The sequence below is a fragment of the Cylas formicarius genome, unplaced genomic scaffold (genome assembly GCF_029955315.1).
Source record: "Cylas formicarius isolate icCylForm1 unplaced genomic scaffold, icCylForm1.1 PGA_scaffold_3__17_contigs__length_32017465, whole genome shotgun sequence".
Classification (NCBI taxonomy): Eukaryota; Metazoa; Arthropoda; class Insecta; order Coleoptera; family Brentidae; genus Cylas; species Cylas formicarius.
This window is the reverse complement of record NW_026844326.1, coordinates 15,703,485-15,723,247: the sequence shown is the minus strand read 5'-3', so window position 1 is coordinate 15,723,247 and position 19,763 is coordinate 15,703,485. Positions and strand designations below refer to the sequence as shown.

The following is a 19,763-nucleotide window of genomic DNA, read 5'->3' as shown; positions in this document are numbered from 1 at the left end:
TGTCAACGATATGTCGCAACATCAGCATAAATTTTTATTGTAAAACATGGTCTGATAACATTATCTCATCGCGAGGTTATTATGTCCATTTTTAGTTTGATTTTAACGGTCTAATAACATTCTCTCGTCACAAGGTTATTATGTCCAATATCATTTTGATTATAATTTTAATTTTAGTTAATAAATATATTTTTTAAAAAGTTATTTTTGAAAAGTGAAATATAAAAATTGGCGCAGTCGGTAGGATCCGTTCACGTTGCTAGAACACGAGTATTCTAACTAGTGACGGCGGATTCCAATCCCTTAGACGGAAAGAAGAACCATCGCAGCCCAGTCGTGCCGGAACAAGGAACCGTCCATCACCGTTTCGAGAGGCAAGAATTCGGAGTAGGATCTGTTCACGTTGCTAGAACACGAATATTATAACTAGTGCCGGCAGATTCCGACCCCTAAATCTAGGGAACAACGAAGACAGCCCATCGTACCGGAACAAGGATAAACCCATCAACCGTCTCGAAAGGCAGCAATGAAAATAGTACTGTAAGTGTTAAGAATCGTTACGAATAATTTTATTTTTAATTTGCAACATTGTTGAATTTATTACGTTCGATTACCTAAGGTTGAAAATTACCTATTTATTGAATTTCCCAACGTAGAATCGTTTCGCGATAATTATTTTGATTAAATTTTAGTCTCCAAGTTTAACTTGGCAATATTTAAAACAAAAAATAATTGTGTTTGAACTTCTTATAAATTTATTTGCTTTTTCTTAAAACCTAAAATAATGGCAACTCAATCAGACGAACCTAGTACAATGTTGGAAGTTGAATCATATAAACTTTCGGAAATTTTCTGTATCGTACCTGAATTTGAGGGCGACCAAATCTTTTTAGGAAATTTTATAAACGCGTGTGATTGTGCTTATAATATGGCAACAACGCAACAAAAAATTCTTTTAGTGATTCACATTAAAAATAAGCTCCGCGGTAAAGCAGCTCAATTAATTAATTCTAGGAATCCTGATTCATATCTAGAAATAAAGAAACTATTAACTCTACACTTTGGTGATTCTAGAGATTTACCTTCCCTAATTCATGACCTTCAACGTCTTAAACAATTGCCAAATGAATCAGCATTAACATTTTTCAATCGTCTTCAAGTCCTAAATGCGAAAATGCATTCATGTGTTCAAAAATCCACCACATTAGGATCCAAAGAGCAAAAGGATGCTCAGATATCTTTAATTGAGACTATGACCCTTAATACACTTCTTACAGGTTTAGAACCTAGATTAGGTCAACTCATTCGTGCTAGTAATCCCACTTCACTTTTAGAAGCCCAAGCAAGGATTCGTCGAGAACTCCAACTCTCATATTTTGAAAATCAAAAATCTGTCAAATTAAATTCTCCTAAATCGCATTCTGCGAATATTCGAACCCCTCTTCAGCAACCCAAATGCACTTTGTGTAATAAAATTGGCCATACTTCAAATCAATGTAGAAGTACGCATCAGCATGTCAAACCAAATTTTTCGCAATATCCACAGCGACCTTCTAATTGGTTCCAACAAAGCAACACTAGCAACAACTCGAATCAAATACCGATGAAATCTTCAAACTCTTATCCTAAGCCACATTTTATGAATCCAAACCCGCAGCGAACTCATCATGTAAACTCAAACCCGATCTACATCGACGGTTATTCCGGAAATTCCCAGGAATTTTCACATGAAAATTACACTCTTCAAGAAGATAATGAACTTCAAAATCATTATTCTAACCATCCAGAAAACTGCGAACCAGAGCAGGATTTTCAAGAAAGCCCTTACGATATCCCACCAGACGAAATGTCTCCAGACCCGATTTTCGAAATCAATTTCCAAATTCAAACCCTGAATTTAGACAACATGAATCCCAATCTAAACTTTCCAGAACAGAACTTCTGTTAAACCCTCTTCTTACGGTAAATTCTAAAAATTTGTACTATATTTTTGATGCTACGCAAAAATTCAAAATATTAATAGATACAGTCGCAGGTATTTCTATCTTTAAATATAAAACCGCTGAAAATTACAGAACACGAGTTAAGGAAAATATTACCATCCAAGGTATAACAAATCAAACACTTTTTATTAAAGAATCCACACTTATTCCATTCACCGATAACGACAAACATAAAGTCTATCTTTACGATCTTGATATCGAATTTGACGGAATTCTCGGTTTAGATTTTCTTGATCACTACCAATGTATAATCGATTTAAAGTCCAAAAAACTTATAACGAATTTCAAAACAATGCCTTTACATAAAGTAGGACACGAATCTGTTCTTCCCAAAATTTGTAAAAAACCTGAACAAAATATTCAAAATCGAATTTCAATCGAACCTAGGACCGAAAGAATTTTCAAAATAAAATGTAGTTTAACAAACACAGACGCTATTCTCCACTCTCAAGAATGCGAAAAAGTTAGGTTACCTAATGCTTTAGTTAAAGTAAATAACAAAGGTGAATTTTTTACTACTGTTATTAACGCTAATGCTATCCCAAAAACTATAGATTTTTCAAATTTATCTATCGAACCTTTTAATACAAATCTTAACGAAAAAGAAATAAATAATATTTTCAATCTAAACTGTCAACCTGTTGATAGGCGCGGTATAATTCAATCGAAGAAGAAAAAGAATTAATAACACAACTATGTCTTGATTTTTCTGATATATTTTATTTAGAAGGAGATCATTTAAGTTTTACCAATGAAATTAAACATACTATTGAAACGAATAGCGCCAGACCGATTTTTACAAAATCATATAGGTACCCACATGTCCACAAAAAAGAAGTAAAGTCACAAATCAACAAAATGCTCGAACAAGGAATCATTCGACCTTCCACTTCTCCATGGTCTTCCCCTGTTTGGGTTGTCCCAAAAAAATTAGACGCTTCTATGAAACAAAAATGGCGCGTAATCATCGACTATCGCAAACTAAATGAAGTCTCTGTCGACGATAGATACCCTCTTCCCAATATTTCCGATCTCTTAGACCAGTTAGGCAGATGTCAATATTTCACTACTTTGGACCTAGCCTCTGGGTGTCACCAAATTGAAATTGATCCCAAGGACGTTGCTAAAACTGCATTTTCAGTTGAAAATGGTCATTTTGAATTTCTCCGTTTACCCTTCGGACTAAAAAATTCTCCATCCACTTTCCAATGTGTCATGGACAACATTCTCTTAGGTCTTCAAAACGAACGATGTCTCGTTTACATGGACGATATTATCGTTTATTCCGCTACCATACACGAACATATACAAAGGTTAACTGATGTCTTCAAACGCCTTCGCGGTGCAAACCTCAAACTCCAACCTGACAAGTGTGAATTTCTTCGAAAGGAAGTAGCTTATTTAGGGCATCACGTGACCCCAGATGGAGTCAAACCCAACCCTGAGAAAATAGACGCTATTCAAAAAATTTCAGAACCAAAATCACCAAAAGGCATTAAATCCTTTCTTGGTTTAGCCGGTTACTACCGACGTTTTATCCCCAATTTCGCTAAGATCTCAAAACCTTTAACTAGACTTCTCCAAAAAGACACACCCTTCGTATTCAATTCAGAATGCAAAAATTCATTTAATGAGCTTAAAAACGCTCTAATACGTGACCCAATACTCATTTATCCAAATTTCGAGGAAACTTTTGTCCTAACCACCGATGCCAGTGCATTTGCCATTGGTGCAGATCTTTCACAAGGTCCAATTGGAAAAGACCTTCCCATAGCATATGCCTCTAGAACTCTATGTAGTGCAGAGACGAAATATTCAACTATAGAACGGGAACTTCTCGCCATAGTATGGGCAGTTAAACACTTCCGCCCTTATCTGTTCGGAAGAAAATTTACTCTCGTTACTGATCATCGTCCTTTAACTTGGCTATTTTCGATAAATGATCCTGGTAGTCGTTTAGCTCGATGGCGTCTTAAGCTTGAAGAATACGACTATACCATTGTGTATAAGCCCGGTAAAATAAATAAAAACGCAGACGCTTTATCCCGTGTTAAAATTAACCATATTCAAGATTGTGTCGATCTCCAAAAGAAAATTTTTATCCTTGCACCTAATAACGATGACATTCACAACCGACCATCCACAAGTAAAGAAGGAATCGTTCACGATGACAATTCCAATAATTCAGATATCGAAGACGACACAGCGGAAGTTACAGAAGAATACAACAACTTCGCATACCTTCACAAAACCACATCCCTTATAGATTATTCCAAAATAAAAACCTCTAATTCGCAACTTCTCGACAAAAACCACAAAGATATTGTCACTTTCTTTTGCCAATCAAAACTTGATGATTTGCATAACAAAATAATGGACGATATTTTTGAAGAAGATATAAATTTTACGTTTAACAAAATTAACATTTTTTCTAGCAAAACCATCAAAGGCAGGAAATATTATATAATCCCTCTTCCATATGACAATGAAACTGTAGTTCAACATTTATTCTATATTTTATTCACAGCTAAAAATGACTTTGATCTTTCAAAACTGTATTGTATTGAAAATAATTTACAACTTCCAATATTAGAAGTATTCTCCTTTATATTTTCCGAAAAGGATATAAAACTAAGAATCTGCCAAGATATAGTTCGAACTCCCGATCAAGACGAAATCCCTATCATTTTAGACCAATACCATTCAGGAAAAAATAATTTACATCGCGGAATCAACGGAACAGTTAAGCGCATAAAGCAAAAATACAATTGGCCAACCTTGACCAAAGATGTCGAAAACTATATTAGAAAGTGCGAAATATGTCAAAAAGTCAAGATCTATCGTAAAAACCTCAACACACCATTAGTTATCACAGAAACTCCTAAAACTCCTTTTGAGCGCATTAGCATCGATATTTTCGAATTCCCAGTTCGTAATTACGCCCTTACCATAAGAGACGAACTCACAAAATTCACCCAGGCATATCCAATAAAAGACAAAAAAGCTTCTACAATCGTTACTACCCTTCTTCTCTACTTCCAACATTTTGGAACTCCTCTTAGAATACATTGTGACCATGGCCGGGAATTTGATAACTCCCTCGTCAAAGATCTTTGTCTTTTGTACGATATAAAGTTAACTTTCTCCAGCGTTAGCCACCCACAATCTAATGGATCACTAGAAAGATTCCATGCTACGCTCACAGAAATGATCCGAGCTCATAAAGCCGAAAATCCAAAAGAACACCTCTTTCATGCTCTTCCATACGCAATAATCTGCTACAACAACACAAAGAACGCATGGTTTTTCCCCTTATGAACTAATATTTGGGCACACTTCTAGTAGGCCTCCAGAAATTCTGTATAATGAAGGACAACTCATCACCAAATACATCCGAGACCTAAATAATCGCATGAAGCATTATTACAGAGTCGCGCGTACCCGCACTGATCAACAAAAACAAAAATCCAAAGTAAGATTTGATCAAGCAATCTCTAGAAATATGACTAAATATAATGTAGGAGATAAAGTTTATGTTAAGGAAACTCAAATTAGCGATAAAGCTCAGAATAAATTTAACGGTCCATATGAAATTCTTGAAGTATTTGAAACTTCAGCCACTGTCAAAAATTTAACTACCGAACAAGTTTCAAAATTCAATTTTGACAAGTTTAAACCTTATTACGATTAGATTAAATTTCTTTCAGGATCTTGGGACTGATCTCTACAGTCGCACCCCAATTCCACATTACTCCAGTAAATAATACAGTAGGCATCTTCTACCATGAAGAAAGTAGTTTAAGAATATCCAACAACAAATGGACGCTGCTAGTATATAAGGAACTAGAACCTCTGCGAGAAGCCATACGACATAATAATAAAATACTTTCCTCTCTCACAGAAATGTTAGACGATTCTTCTCCTCGTATGACAGCCTTCAAAACAAGTATCCAAACTCATTTTAGTCTTCTAACCAGAATTGCTGACTCAGTCGAAGAAAAATTTTCAGAAATTACTATCGACACTGAAAATTTTAATTTTAGAACTAAACGCGGTTTAATTAACGGTGTGCGAACTATTTTTAAATCAATTACCGGAAACCTAGACTCTACAGACGGCGAATACTTTAGTGAATGCATAGATAAAGTAACTAAAGACGAACACGAAATCGAAAAGCTGTTAAAAAATCAAATATCGGTTACATCATCTGTTATAAAATCTTTTAATTCTACAATTAAAAGTCTCCGAATCGACGAAGAAACTTTCAATCAGGATCTAACTCAAATTCAAAAATCTCTCTATGATATTTCGGACACCGTAGCATTTTACGAAAGTCAAATTAAAACACTTAATCTTTGCGAAAGCCTTATGGAAAGTTATGTATACCTACAGTCTTACCTCAGCGATATATTAAACGCAATCACGTTCGCACGAATCAAAGTTTTACATAGTTCTATTATTTACCCACGAGATTTAGTCATTTCTCTTCAGGAAATTTCAAAATCCTTGACAAAAAATAATTTACTACTACCACCCTATACTTCGAGCATTGCAAGGTACGTAGATATTATGGAGCTAGAAGCATTTCAAACTGAAAATAAAGTTGTTTTTGTACTAAGAATACCCTTAATTGAGCCTGAAATATACACATTGTATCGTGTTTTACCTATTCCAATTTTGGACAATCGAACACGATTATTTCATAAAATTCCATCAACAATAAAATATATTGCGCGTGATGACGATTCTTTACTCTATGTACTACCTGAAGATCTAAAAAGCTGCAAACAAATTCGCGGTAAAGAAAGAATCTGTTTTTACTTAATGCAATATCCCATCGATAGAGAAGCCCTTTGCGAAGCGCAGTTGCTTAGACATTCCGATCGTGTTCCTGTTACATGTCAATCTTCAATCGTCTTGGCCTCCGATTACAATGTTATAGAAGTCGACTTTAATTATTGGCTAATTACCGTATCCGAACCACTACCAATCTCCATTAAATGTGGAAAAAGAGACCTCGTAGCCGAAATGTTAAAAACTAATTCTTTACTTAAACTACAACCAGATTGCAGTGCATTTATTGGAAGCTCCAGAGTACGAGCTAAAAACTTTGTCGAAGAATATAAGAACGTGACCTACAAGAGCCACGCCGTGGAGATTCCATATGATTGCTGTTCTCACATTCCAGAGAAGTTTCAACCCCCAGAGTTGAAACCCCTGAAGCTAAGTAAGATCGACACCGACGACCTTAACGTGGCCCAACACAAGCTGCACGAATATTCGGAAAAATTAGAAAACCTACTTCATCAACCAACCCTTCAGAAACATTCTCACTGGCTGACAATTATTTCGATTATTTTAATGACTGTTTTAGTACTTTGCTATCTCGTTTGCAAATGCCGGAGAAAGAAACCGACAACACTCAGCATCGCCGATGGTAACGATCCTCAACAACCTCCGAAGCCAAGTCGAAGATCCCTGATCCCTATGCAACTCAAATCACTAACTCCGAAAAGACGGACTAGCATCCATCCAGAAGTAACTACCCGAGAACCTACGCTTTAATTAGTCTACGAAAAGCTGCAGCAAGGCTCCACCTTTTCACTTAATGGGGGAGCTGTTATATCCGGAAATCCTATTGTCCACATGGGTTAAATGCCACCGACCTGCAAGAGTGCAACGATTGCGAAAACGTCGTGTCAACGATATGTCGCAACATCCGCAGCCGTCGACCCCGACAACGTCAGCATAATTTTATTATAAATACTAATTTTTATTGTAAAACATGGTCTGATAACATTATCTCATCGCGAGGTTATTATGTCCATTTTTAGTTTGATTTTAACGGTCTGACAACATTCTCTCGTCACGAGGTTATTATGTCCAATATCATTTTGATTATAATTTTAATTTAAAGTTAATAAATATATTTTTTTAAAAAGTTATTTTTGAAAAGTGAAATATAATATATATATATATATATATATATATATATATATATATATATATATATATATATATATTATTTTTACACAAATAATTAAATCTAGGCTCAATTTGAGTTAGTGCAGATCGTAATAAATTTTCAATGTTTATTAAAGTTGAACGGTATTTTGATTTTATGTAAATTAATGTGGAAAAGGCTGATTCACATAAATATGTTGTACAAAATGGCAGCAATTTGTTCATTGCCATTTCCGATAGTAGGGGATAATCTGATTTGATTTCTATCCAAAATTCATGCACAGGCACTGAGAAAATTTGAGTCGCAAGGTAGTATCTCTTGTTAATTCGGCAAATTCTTCTTGTGCTCTTAAGTTTAAAAAATTAATTTCTTGCATTTCAATTGAAAATGGATTGCAAATTCATTGTTGTGTATCGATATCATTGGGAAAATACCTATGCATGTAAACTTCCATATCCTTCAAATGATAACTATCATTTTTGTTATAGGAGTATCTTTTTTTGAAATATTGTTACTAATTATATACTCGTCAGTAAATGGAAACATTTCGGGCGATCCACTTTCCACTCTGTTCTTCCATATAAGAATTTTTTTAACAAAGGCCTCAAGTTTATTTTTTAACATAAACATATTAACGCAGACTCCGTGCATTGATAAATTCATATCATTGATTTTATCAAAAATAGCTTGATAAGCCATAAATTATCGTGAAAATAATCGGCCAAATTAGAATTTTGCTCTGTTAGAAATATAAGAACTTCATCTTTTATCTGGATAGCCACCTAACTTCAGCATGTAGCAATAAACTTGTATAATCCGAATCCATATCAATGCACAAATTTTTAAACAATCGACTATTAAGTGCTCGACTTTTAATAAAGTTAATGGTTTTGACTGCATCAAAAAACACAGTGTTTAATTCTGGTGCAATTTTTTTAACAAGTTCCTCTCGGTGAATCATACAATGTGTAAAAATGCTGTAAAACCAAGATCTTGTCCGGTCATTGCTGCAGCACCGTCCGTGCACACACCAACACAATTTTTCCAATTTAATCCTTCTTTTTCAAAAAACTCATTTACTTTTTTATATATATCTTTTCCACGAGTATGATCTTCCAGAGGACGACAAAACAGTATATCTTCATGAATGCTTCCCTCATAAATATATCTCACAAAAAATAACAGCTGTGCCATTTTTGAAATGTCTGTCGACTTGTCCAGTTGTATTGCAAACTTTGAGTTGTCTTTAAGCCTCATAAGAAGCTGTTGAAATTGATCATTGCTAATGTCTGAAATTCTTTTGGACACAGTGTCATTTGATAATGGAATTTTACTAATTTCAGCAGCATACTGTTTTCCATGAACAATTTCAGACATTCTTATAGCTGCAGGTAGTAAAAGTTGCTCTCCAATAGTAAAAGGCTTTTTCGTTTTTGCTATCAAATACGAAACTTCATACGATGCCAATAGATATTTATCATTCAAAGTAACATACTTCTCCAAAGTGTTCTTTTCTTTATTTGATGTTTGCAAAATACGCTCAAAATATTCTATTGGATTTTTTGATAACGTTGCATGTTTAGTATTTTTTTCATTTTCATTTCATGCTTTATGCAGCCAAAACTTCTTTGCAAATTAAGCACACTGGTTGTTCTTCATTGTTGTGAGAAGAGCATGTGAAGCCATACTGCAAATATGATTCGTCATATTTTCTTTTTTTTGTTTTGCTAGAAGTCGGATTTGAAGCACTGCAACTTGGTTGTGACAGCGTGGCAGACTTATTAGTTGGAATTTTAATTAGCCATTTATCCATGATGGTTAAATAATAATAAATAATTAAACAAAATATAGTTGAACTTTAACGTAATAATTAAAAACACCAACTAAAAATAAATACAGTAAATACACACATGTCACTACGAAGACAAAGCTGAGTCCCAGCTGAAGTACAAACAGAAAAATAACTACACTCGAATTTTTACCAGTGCAATGACAACAAATTACAATCAGATCAACCCCGACGCATGGCGTGTTCAAAGTGTGCAGCGCACAAAGGCACCGTATCACAAAGACGCCGAAAAAGAAGCTTTCATTTAATTTTTTTTATTATTCTTTTATAAAAATAATATGCCGATTCGCCTAGCCTAGCTTGATTATGCTTCCGTATTGTATGTGTAAGCTGTAAGGCGACGCTTCGTCTGTGTACTTATAATCACTAAGTTATTTTGCAAACACTGACGCCGGCGGCCAGACATCAATGTCGAACGTTCAGTTGAAAATTGAGGAGCGCGTTGTATTTATTATTTTAAATGCTACTTCCATATTTTCCTTTATAGGCCCTACGTAACAGTTTTGAATTGCCACTTTTTTCAAAAAATAGATATAATTAAACTACAATAGTATTTTGTATGATTTTTATTTGTATTTATATTTGTACGTAGTGTGTATACTAATTTTAAAATTTTATTTATAGTGATTGAAAAGTATCAGATCTTTGCGACCCCCTTTCAGTAGTCTCGTGACCCCCTGGGGGTCGCGACCCACAGTTTAATAAGCCCTGCTTTAATGGTATCGGAACATCCCTATTCTAAAATGTTTTGTTTGCTTTTTGCGTTTATATAACAAACTGCCTTTTGTTTTGCACAAGGAATAATCCCCTAAGTTTTTCGCAATTGTTTTGAAACACTCTGTATATTTGATAACCTCTAAAAACTCCCGCATTTTTTGAAGTCACTAATGTCACCTAGTTTTCAAATTTACTTTAAGTGTTGCATTTTATAAATATTTCCTATGCACTTATCTCTACCTAAGATTACATTCTGTAAGGTAACCTCTTTCAATGATGAAACGCAGGAGAAAATCCTCGTTTTTCGGTGTGAATTGTGAGGATTCCATGAAACAGCTGACTATTACAGAAAGTTTCAAATACAGCAAAAAAGTTAAGGCAACTATTAAAAAAAAAAGTAATAATATAGCTGTTTCAGTTGCTATGGTGAATAAGGAAAGCGCAAGTAGGTTATAATTTAATCATTAAATACTTAAGTGAAATTACCATTTTACTCACCCTAGGTTTGCCTTCTTGCATTGAAAATCCTATAAACTCACCAACAGTTCAAGACATTTCCTATTGCTGTGCACAAGGTGCAGTGAATTTAACACCAAGTACTGTCTTTGATAAATCATTTTTTACAAATGCAGACACCAAGGTTGACAGTGGTACACGAGAATCGGCCACAAGAAAAAGAGATTGCAACAACACTCTAATAGGTGGTACAAAGCAGTCTGTATCCCGCAAACTAAGTTTCGAATCATCAAGAAAACCAGCACAAAAACTTAAAAAAAAGCAAGGAGTGTGTTTAGAACATGATACTGAGAAGGTTTGTGAACCCCAAGTCATTGCCCAAGAAAATATTTTGAGAGGATTTGATGTGGTGACATCAAAGAAGAGTACTGACCAGCCATCATGTTCAACTTCATTAAATAGCTCTGGAGTTACAACAACACCTTCTAAATGTGGATCCAAATCTCCTGCTAAAAACAATTCTCCAACTAAAAATAGTCCCCAGAAAGTGTTCAAATCAAAAGAAGGCAAGCAATTGCAAATTAAACATGTGGACCTGTTAGTTGATTTAATTGAAGATGTTTGTGGAAGATTACACTTTAAATCATATTTAAATGAAGAAGCTGCATTGTTAGGCACATTTTTAAAGATGAATTTTAAACAGAAATATGTTGTAATGAAATTATTTGTTTGGAAAAAGATGTGGTACAATGTATTTGAGTTTTGTAAAAAGGCTCACATAGAGATGGGCGATGACCATGACATTTTGCATAATATATTTAAATATTTGAGTCAAGAGGGAATTGTTGATACAAGTAAGTATTCATATATTTTTATTGATATTAATATTCATGATATATGTTAAATTTTATTATTTTTAAGCGGGTTACCTAAAAAACTAAAAATGTTCTGCTGAGAGCCTTTTCGTGTAGTTGACTAGGCAAATTTTAAATTACCTAATTCCCAAAGGATCTAAAAACTGCTAATATTCAGATAGGAACACTTGTTTGACTTGTGTAAATACTATATGTAAAGTGTTTATTGTATAAAAATTAAATTCATTATTTTTTTTATGTTAGATTACAAAGAAAGCACACAGGTTCCAGAACTTTTAAACTCTCTAAATAGGCAAAGTGTTAAGGATATTGCTAAACAAGTAGTAAGAAAGAATGGTAACAATAAGGAGGAAGATATTGGTATCATTTTGAGACATTGTTCCACTCAACAAACATTTGGTCTATCTTCCAAAGACATTGTTTTAAAATATATTGAAAAAGTAAGTTTCACACAACATAGATTTGTACATTATATATATTTTTCTTTGATTTTGATAGAAAATGGGCTTTTGCATTAAACTTACCCACAATATGTATCAAGCACTGAGCCATGCCTATATTTTGGCCACATTCTCTAATTCCGAACTTGAAAATATTCAAGACTACTTTCGAAATCAGTTACATTTGAGGTTAGTCTTTCCTGATTATGACATGGAAGATTATGTAGTGTTCATTTCTAGAGAGGAGTTTCTCAGGTAACGAATATTATTTTATAGGATTCTGCCCAAGTACTACTTTATATATATATATATATATATATATATATATATATATATATATATATTTGTAATATATTTATAAATTAATTGAGATATATTTGAAATTTTAATTAGCTACTGTGAAGCAAAAGAACTTCAAAAATCGCTGGATGAGTGTATTGCTGCAAGAAATAAAACAGGCATATCTGCTATTGGCCACAAAGCTTTGGAACAACTTAAAAAAGTTAAGAGTGTTTCTGAAAGTGTTTCGTAAGTAATCAGATGAAATTATTCAATCATTATACTATCTAGTTACTAAATATTTAGACTAGCCAATCAACAATTTTTGGAAGATGCCCCTCATCTCAAAATGTTTACAGCTGTTTATGTGTACAGTTCTGTACTGTCGACCTGTGTCGAGCATTTATTTACAGAGAAGAATGGCGATCCAAAACTGGTAAAAGGCTGGTTAGACTATCTCACAAGGGAATTTCCCAGATCTAGGAAAATCGGCAAGTGGTTTTACAGGTTAATTCAGATACATATAAAACACCTCAAGCCACCAAATTATGAAGAGGTAAGTCTTATTTAATTTGTTATGTGTTTTAAATAACACTGCATAATTCTTGTTAGGCCGCAAATATTTTAATTGATGTATTAAGCAATAAAACAGAAGAATTAAGTGACGTCGACAAACATGAATTGGGAAAGTTAGGAAAGGCACTAAAGTCAACCAAAGCCTATAAATTAGAGAGAATTTACTGTGACCAATTAACTGAAGTAATTCCGAGTGAAATAGACCTAAGTAACATTTACCAGAGAACATTTGATGCTCAATGTAAAAGAACGTAAGTAAATTGTTTCAGTCGTATATTATGCATTTCAGAGGTACAATAGTGTCGAGAAATAGGTTAATAATGGGCAACATATAAAATAGCAACGTAGCGTTTCCTTAGCGTTAAGAACAGAAGAAGAAGCGGAAAGAGTTGGTAAAATGGTGGCAGAAATAAAAAGCAAGTTTCGTTGTGTTTTCTTAAAAACATGTTTATTCCCATAAAAACATCAATAGTTGACCACGACAACTCTCAACAAATAGTAGTTAGTTAGTTTATTTAAAAAATGCCTAATCTACTATTTTACTAGACGCCTTTGTTCTATAATAATAATATCTTTATTATCCCACATATTTAGAATACAATCAGTGTATTATAGATTTCTTCAAGTAGGTCAAAATTAGGTACACAATATAGATCGCATTAAAAATTCATATAATAAAAATATGTGACAGCAATAACAACAAAAATGTGTTAACATACATGAATAAGTAAAATATTTCTTTAAATTATAAAAACGGTTTTGTAGGAGAAGAAAATTTTGTTTGGATTTAAAAATATTTATATTACTACTGCTTTTTAGGTGTGGGGAAAATTTGTTGTAGACTGTAATAGGCTGTTTGTAAAATATTTTTTAGAAAATTCTAGTCTATTTTTTTTTAATACAGAAACAGTCTTTGTTACGTGTATTATAGTCGTGAAAATCTGTGTTTTTTTGTAAGTTATTTTTGTTTTTATCCGCCCATAAACAAACTTCTAATATGTATATACACACTAAAGGCAGTATTTTAAACTCCCTGAAGAGGGGCATGCACAAATTATCCTATAAGCTATACTATGTTAAAATATCAGTCTATCTATCCCATCTATGTTTTTAGCAATCAGTTAGGTAAGAAAAGAAAATATGTCGCTCAACACGGGGATGATAATATTGTCATGGCTGTTGAAGACTACGCCCTTGCTTGCTACAGGTAAGAAAAATACTTTTGGCAATAGAAAAGAAATGTTAATGATTATTTTAGAGATGAGTATCCAGGTGGGATGCATTGTGAGGGAAGTTTACTGAGGTCTCTCCTTGTTTTGTTTTTTTGGGACATAATTTATAAACCTAAAAACCACATACCTGGGGTCTTCATTACCAAAATACAAACAGCGCCGTTGGATATGTTCACCAAATATTTTCTCAAAAATCGAATGGCGGCCATTAAAAAGAGGCTGCATGAAATTCAAAGTGTGTGGTCTCAAGAGGAACTCGTAAAATTCGCTCAAGAAAATTATAAATCACATGCCCATGAAAAATCTGTATTTGGACTGGTATGTATTCTGAAATATTGATTCATAGGCATAGCTGTTATGTTTCGCATCTTAGGTAAATCATGTAATAGAAAATGCAGATATGGTCGACGTCCTTCTTAAAGTTATTGATAGGCGACTGCTAGCCTGCATCTTCCTCAGGATTCTTTCAGATCTTCGACAATTCAGAAGCGGGATGCCCGATTTGTTTCTATGGAATGTCAACGAAGGAAAGGTAAAGTTTTGTGTAAAAGTCAATATTTTTGTATATAAAAAAATACTTCCTTCAAATTTGTGTGTATTTTTTTTATTTTCTTGATATTTAGTGTAAGTTTGTGGAAGTCAAAGGTGAAGGGGATAAGCTTTCCACTACGCAGGAGTTGTGGCTCCAATATTTGAAAGAAAAAGGGGCCGATGTAGAAATTTGCTACATTCATTGTAAGCAGCTGGCTAAACTAGCTTGATAAAGAGTTTATTTTGTTTTTGTTTAGCAAAAGGTAGTAAAAGAAGAAAATTAAATAGACAAAGGGACTGCACAAAAAAAGAGCAGAAGGAAAAGGGCAATGTAATAGAAGCAGAAGTTAACAATCTAGCTTCTCATTGTTAAAAAGCCACAATATATTTTATAGCATTACATACATATTCCAATTTTTCTATTAATAATATATAAAATGTTTTATTGTAGATTGAAGTTTTTTGTTGTGAAAAACGTATCATATTTTAAAGGATCCTGTGATATTTTCCAAATAAAAATTACTGGCAGAAATGAGTTTAATTTCGCTGATTAATTGGCCATTGATTATTCCAGTCTTGTCTATCAAGTGTGGACCAAAGTGTATTTGGCTCAACTGAACATAACATGGTCAATAAGAAACTATATTGATCAGAACCCCCATAATATGCAACTAATCACCAGATATAGGACAGTCCCTTGAATGATGTGTTGTGCAAGTATTCAATGTGGAAAGAATATTTGATCATAGTAAAAAAAAAAACAGCCAAAAAAATGTGATCTAACATTAAGTCAATTAGAAACCTAGAACCGCACACTAAGGGCCTCTGCTGGAAATAACCAAAACTAAGCCCATCTGAATTACGATTGAAATCTTAGCAGAATCTTGTATAAACCATTTTATATAGCTTTACCTAACAAAAGTCAATTTTTATTCCTAAACCTTTACAGAAAGTCCTACACAACATTGCATGTATAAGTGAAATAAACTGTTTGTAGTGTACACATTTTATTTAAAAAAGCAAACATGCCTATCATAGCTTAAGAAAAATAATGGTTTCTAATACTAAATGTTCCAATAAACTCTTATAATAATGAACTCAAATGAGCAATTAACTTAATTCCAATCTAGATATTGCGACCAACTCTGGCTAGGGGTAAAATTGGGTAGAACCCAACCCACAGGAATTTTAGACCCAGATTCATTTTTGGGTGGAACCAAAAATGTATCCCAACTTTTTCTAATCGCTACAAAAGTTTCCATATCTCGTTCGGCCGCTGTTAATGCCCAGTATGTTGGGTTGGTCGATGAAATTGAGTGAGATGATCCAAATAAAACAGTTTTCCATTCTTCTACTAGTTTCCGTTCTTTAGCCAATCTAGCCGCTTTAGAATCTTCTGTTGCGTTTTTCTCTAAAGGCAAAAGTAAACATTCATGTGGAGATTTATTGTAAACACACTCATAAATGTTTTTTTCTTACCTAACATTAACTTAAGTCCCTGCTCTTCTGTGGAGTATGTTTTGAGAGATGCTTCCCACATTTTCACCAATTTTTCTGTAGTAATATTAAAAGCTTTCTTGTCCTCTAAGGAGGGCCTTTCACCTCTCTGAATAGCCACATTCTCGCGTACTGTTCTTAATTTAACTAGACCTATAATTAATGACAATTGCTTTCGGGCATCAGATTTTTTCTTTGTAACTTCTGACAAAACCAAATCTGCTTCTTTTTGCATGTTTTCTTCCATTTTAATCTTTTCCAGTTCATCATGCATACTTAAAAGCCAATGATCAATCTCTTTGTGCAGTTTATTCCGGTCTTCAAGTTCTTTTGTGTGTTGTAATCTTCTCAATGTTTTTTGCTTCTTGTGGCTTTGTCTCTTCTTTTTTCTTGTGAGGACTGATGTTTTAAGATACCTCATGACCTCGGGATTATCAAATTTGCACATCAGTTTTGTAAATTCGTCTTTTAAAACACCAATTTCTACTGTTCGCTGTTTCCATTCTATGGAGGACATAGTGCTAACATTTGCTTCAAGTTCACTATGAACTTTGGATAGTTTTTCTAGAAGCAAAAGACAATCCCTTAATGAGGTCTTAGCGTTATGAATGGAGATAGCATTCAAGGGTACATTAATCCTTTTTAATTTTGGAATTGCTGTATAAATGTTGTTCTGTTGCAACCAAGATTCAATCCACAAGTCATCGCTGCTTTTGTTGTAAATATTTTCCAGAACATTGGATTTGTGTTCAGCACTTTTTCTTTCAAATATCTGAGCTGCCACGTCAGAGGCATGGCGACTAGTACTTGGAAATGTGTGATAGTTAAAAAAATTCATATTAAATAAAAGCTACCTAAATATTAAAATACGTCCTTTATTAAGATATGTTGCACTTAGCACTTGTGTGGAATTCCTTAGGAACTTGGTAATTGCAGCTTGGCTTCCTCCAATACCACTTGAGCAGTCAAATACTCCTCAGTTTCCTTTAAATCTTGCTCAGAATTTAATATACCATCGAGTTCAATGTAAGCCTTTGCTAATCGTCTTTGACAATCAGGTACCATCATAAGTGATTCCTGCAAGACCTCTTCCTGTTTATGGATGTCGTGCTCATCTTTACCTTCAGCTTTAAATTTTTCAACTCGCGTTCTTTGCTGATCCGCTTCTTTTTCGTAAACCGTTTTTTCCTTGGCTAACCTTTTTACAACACCTGTTTTTATTTTCAAGGTTTTTATTCTCGGATCAGCCATGATACCTTCAAATCGGTTGTTTTAAACCTTTTCAAGTAAGCTTCCCATAAACCAATATAAGAGCATATAAGATAATGACTCATTCAAAATGAAACAAAAAAAAACAAAAGCACTTAAAATTAATCACAAAACAAACATGAATAAAGGACTCATAGAATAAAACAAAAAATGGTGGGCTAGAGAGATTACTTTTTTTTTGCTCTTTATTGGGCTCGTCACAAATTAGGATATTTACTCATTTTCCGGCATTTTTCACTCACACAACACCCAAGGGAATCGAACCTACAACCTCCAGCGCAAAGAGTATAAGATAGAGGTGAAGGTCGCATATACTGTAGTACTAAAGTACAGTCAATGCGGTTTAAAGTAATGCGTCACACTGAAAACACTACAGTAGCTTGCAACGGATAACAGCACTTTATTTAAATTTTATTAAAAAAAAATAAAACTATTTCGACAAAATTTTTAACATTGCCACTAACGGGAGCCTTCCTTTCTATCTTATACTCTTTGCTCTAGCGTAAGAGAATTTGTAGGGATAGACCGTTGTGGTAATCGTGGCCATAGAAGTAAAGAAGAGAGAAGAATGGACGTTACAAAAAAAAAACAAACCATCCAGTAAGCGCACGCTGCACATGTTTGTTTTTATAGTACGTATGCATTAAAATCATTAAATCATAAGCAAATAAAATACGTGTTATATGATCCATAGCAAGAGATTAAGAAAGAAATGAATATACATGAATCGGCGCAGCGATTTCGATAGATAATAAATATATTGATAAAGATTCTGACCAGAGTTTCCATGAGAATGAGAATGCGTTAACGATCATTCCTTATTCTAGGAATGGTTATTTCCCACCAGAAAGATTAATGCCCGTATCATTACCCCTTAAAACTAGAAGATTATATGTGCATTTTTGCCATAATGTTTTTCTATATTTTTGCATCAATTTCCCCTCCGACAGAATGTCTTATGTGATTTTATTGACAAAAAATTTTGTGTGTTCAATAGCACATAGTCCTCAAGTTTTTAAAAATGGAAAATTTTCACATACAACCTTTTGGTTTTAAGAAGACGAAATAAATAAGGGTGCATGGTCAGAAAAGCACAGGACGTAGCTCTTGGGGCTGTGTGGCAGTCCTTTCTGACCCCTATTGATTTCTATTGAAACTACATACTAGCTATAATTTTTAAGTAGACTATGTACTGTGTTATTTTTTTAGTAACAACCCATTATCACCAATAAATTATTGACCATAAATTTCTACATTTCAAATGGTCACCAAATATCCAAAGGAGATTTCATGGGATGTGGTCCAGAATCCTGCTTCATGAAGATTTATATGACGAATCACATCAGGACTCAGAACTCAGAAATTTTTTATGAAAAATATTGAATGTTTTTTTTTAAGATTCAATAAAAGCTTCAATTATTTTTAAAAATAGCTTTATTCTAATCTCACATCTCACATTGTTACTTACCATTATGCAAAACAACAAAATATTATTTTTTGAACAAGTAAATACATATTTATTTTACACACACAAAATTGATCCACTTTTTACTGACGGCTTGATAAATATAACATTAAACTAGTAAAATATAATGAATCTGTCATAGCTTAAAAATAGTTTTAATGAAAAAAAGGTTCTTTTCTACTCCCGTCTGTAAAATATCTAATTACACAGATCTAGCGTGCGGAAAGCGTCACTTTACCACGTCAGTTTCGTTGGGACATTGGGATTTTACTGCTGGGATTTGGGAGGTATCGGATGTTTTCGGTGATATTTTGTACGACTTGAATTTTGACGTTTGTCAATTCTTACGGTCATGTCAGTGAATGTATTTGTGTTGTTTTGCGAAAATGTACCCAAAAACTAACGGTCGTAGAAAAAATATAGTAAGCAACAGGTTCGGTAAACTTTTTAACTCACTCGTTTATTAAAAACTCGCTCCGCTTGTGTCAAACTCGTGAGTCAAATGCCGTTTACCGCACTTGTTTCATAATATACTATTGCCGACTCCATGCTAGGAATTCCATATCCTCATATCGAATAAATATTCTGGGAAAATTAAGATTCGCTTAT

The 19,763-nt window shown here is 33.7% G+C and overlaps 4 protein-coding genes across 5 annotated transcripts; 2 read left to right on the top strand and 2 right to left on the bottom strand.

The window, feature by feature from the left end:
• The first annotated feature begins 238 nt into the window (after positions 1 to 238).
• Positions 239 to 7,734, top strand: LOC132699928 (uncharacterized). The gene is made up of 2 exons (XM_060666919.1): positions 239 to 540; positions 6,848 to 7,734. Exons 1-2 carry the CDS (start codon positions 527 to 529, stop codon positions 7,566 to 7,568), a joined length of 735 nt encoding a protein of 244 aa, XP_060522902.1. The 5' UTR covers positions 239 to 526; the 3' UTR covers positions 7,569 to 7,734.
• A 2,913-nt stretch (positions 7,735 to 10,647) lies between these two features.
• LOC132699355 (fanconi-associated nuclease 1-like) lies at positions 10,648 to 15,813 on the top strand. Of its 2 annotated transcripts, XM_060666016.1 has the most exons (13): positions 10,649 to 10,979; positions 11,038 to 11,844; positions 11,912 to 12,045; positions 12,109 to 12,305; positions 12,364 to 12,560; positions 12,699 to 12,833; positions 12,891 to 13,140; positions 13,197 to 13,411; positions 14,275 to 14,367; positions 14,419 to 14,710; positions 14,766 to 14,924; positions 15,016 to 15,127; positions 15,181 to 15,802. In XM_060666016.1, exons 5-13 carry the CDS (start codon positions 12,367 to 12,369, stop codon positions 15,294 to 15,296), a joined length of 1,566 nt encoding a protein of 521 aa, XP_060521999.1. In that variant the 5' UTR covers positions 10,649 to 10,979; positions 11,038 to 11,844; positions 11,912 to 12,045; positions 12,109 to 12,305; positions 12,364 to 12,366; the 3' UTR covers positions 15,297 to 15,802. The 2 variants fall into 2 exon arrangements, with proteins under 2 accessions (XP_060521998.1, XP_060521999.1); XM_060666015.1 differs by lacking the exon at positions 11,912 to 12,045 and having other exon boundaries at positions 10,648 to 10,979; positions 15,181 to 15,813.
• Positions 15,814 to 15,909: 96 nt separating this feature from the next.
• LOC132699356 (programmed cell death protein 7-like) lies at positions 15,910 to 17,258 on the bottom strand. The gene is made up of 2 exons (XM_060666017.1): positions 16,403 to 17,258; positions 15,910 to 16,334 (listed from the first exon to the last, which is right to left on the bottom strand). Exons 1-2 carry the CDS (start codon positions 17,256 to 17,258, stop codon positions 16,039 to 16,041), a joined length of 1,152 nt encoding a protein of 383 aa, XP_060522000.1. The 3' UTR covers positions 15,910 to 16,038.
• A 77-nt stretch (positions 17,259 to 17,335) lies between these two features.
• Positions 17,336 to 18,142, bottom strand: LOC132699357 (tubulin-specific chaperone A). Its single transcript, XM_060666018.1, has one exon. It carries the CDS (start codon positions 17,669 to 17,671, stop codon positions 17,336 to 17,338), a length of 336 nt encoding a protein of 111 aa, XP_060522001.1. The 5' UTR covers positions 17,672 to 18,142.
• Positions 18,143 to 19,763: the final 1,621 nt, after the last annotated feature.

What these genes read in the sequence shown, in the direction of transcription:
- LOC132699355 (XM_060666015.1), top strand. Translation starts at nt 10,808, where the DNA reads ATGATGAAACGCAGGAGAAAATCCTCGTTTTTCGGTGTGAATTGTGAG. An exon ending in AGAGGGAATTGTTGATACAA is followed by an intron (nt 11,845 to 12,108) that starts GTAAGTATTCAT and finishes TTTTTATGTTAG; the next exon opens with ATTACAAAGAAAGCACACAG. An exon ending in GGAATGTCAACGAAGGAAAG is followed by an intron (nt 14,925 to 15,015) that starts GTAAAGTTTTGT and finishes CTTGATATTTAG; the next exon opens with TGTAAGTTTGTGGAAGTCAA.
- LOC132699356 (XM_060666017.1), bottom strand. Translation starts at nt 17,258, where the DNA reads ATGAATTTTTTTAACTATCACACATTTCCAAGTACTAGTCGCCATGCC. An exon ending in GGGACTTAAGTTAATGTTAG is followed by an intron (nt 16,335 to 16,402) that starts GTAAGAAAAAAA and finishes TTTTGCCTTTAG; the next exon opens with AGAAAAACGCAACAGAAGAT.
- LOC132699357 (XM_060666018.1), bottom strand. Translation starts at nt 17,671, where the DNA reads ATGGCTGATCCGAGAATAAAAACCTTGAAAATAAAAACAGGTGTTGTA.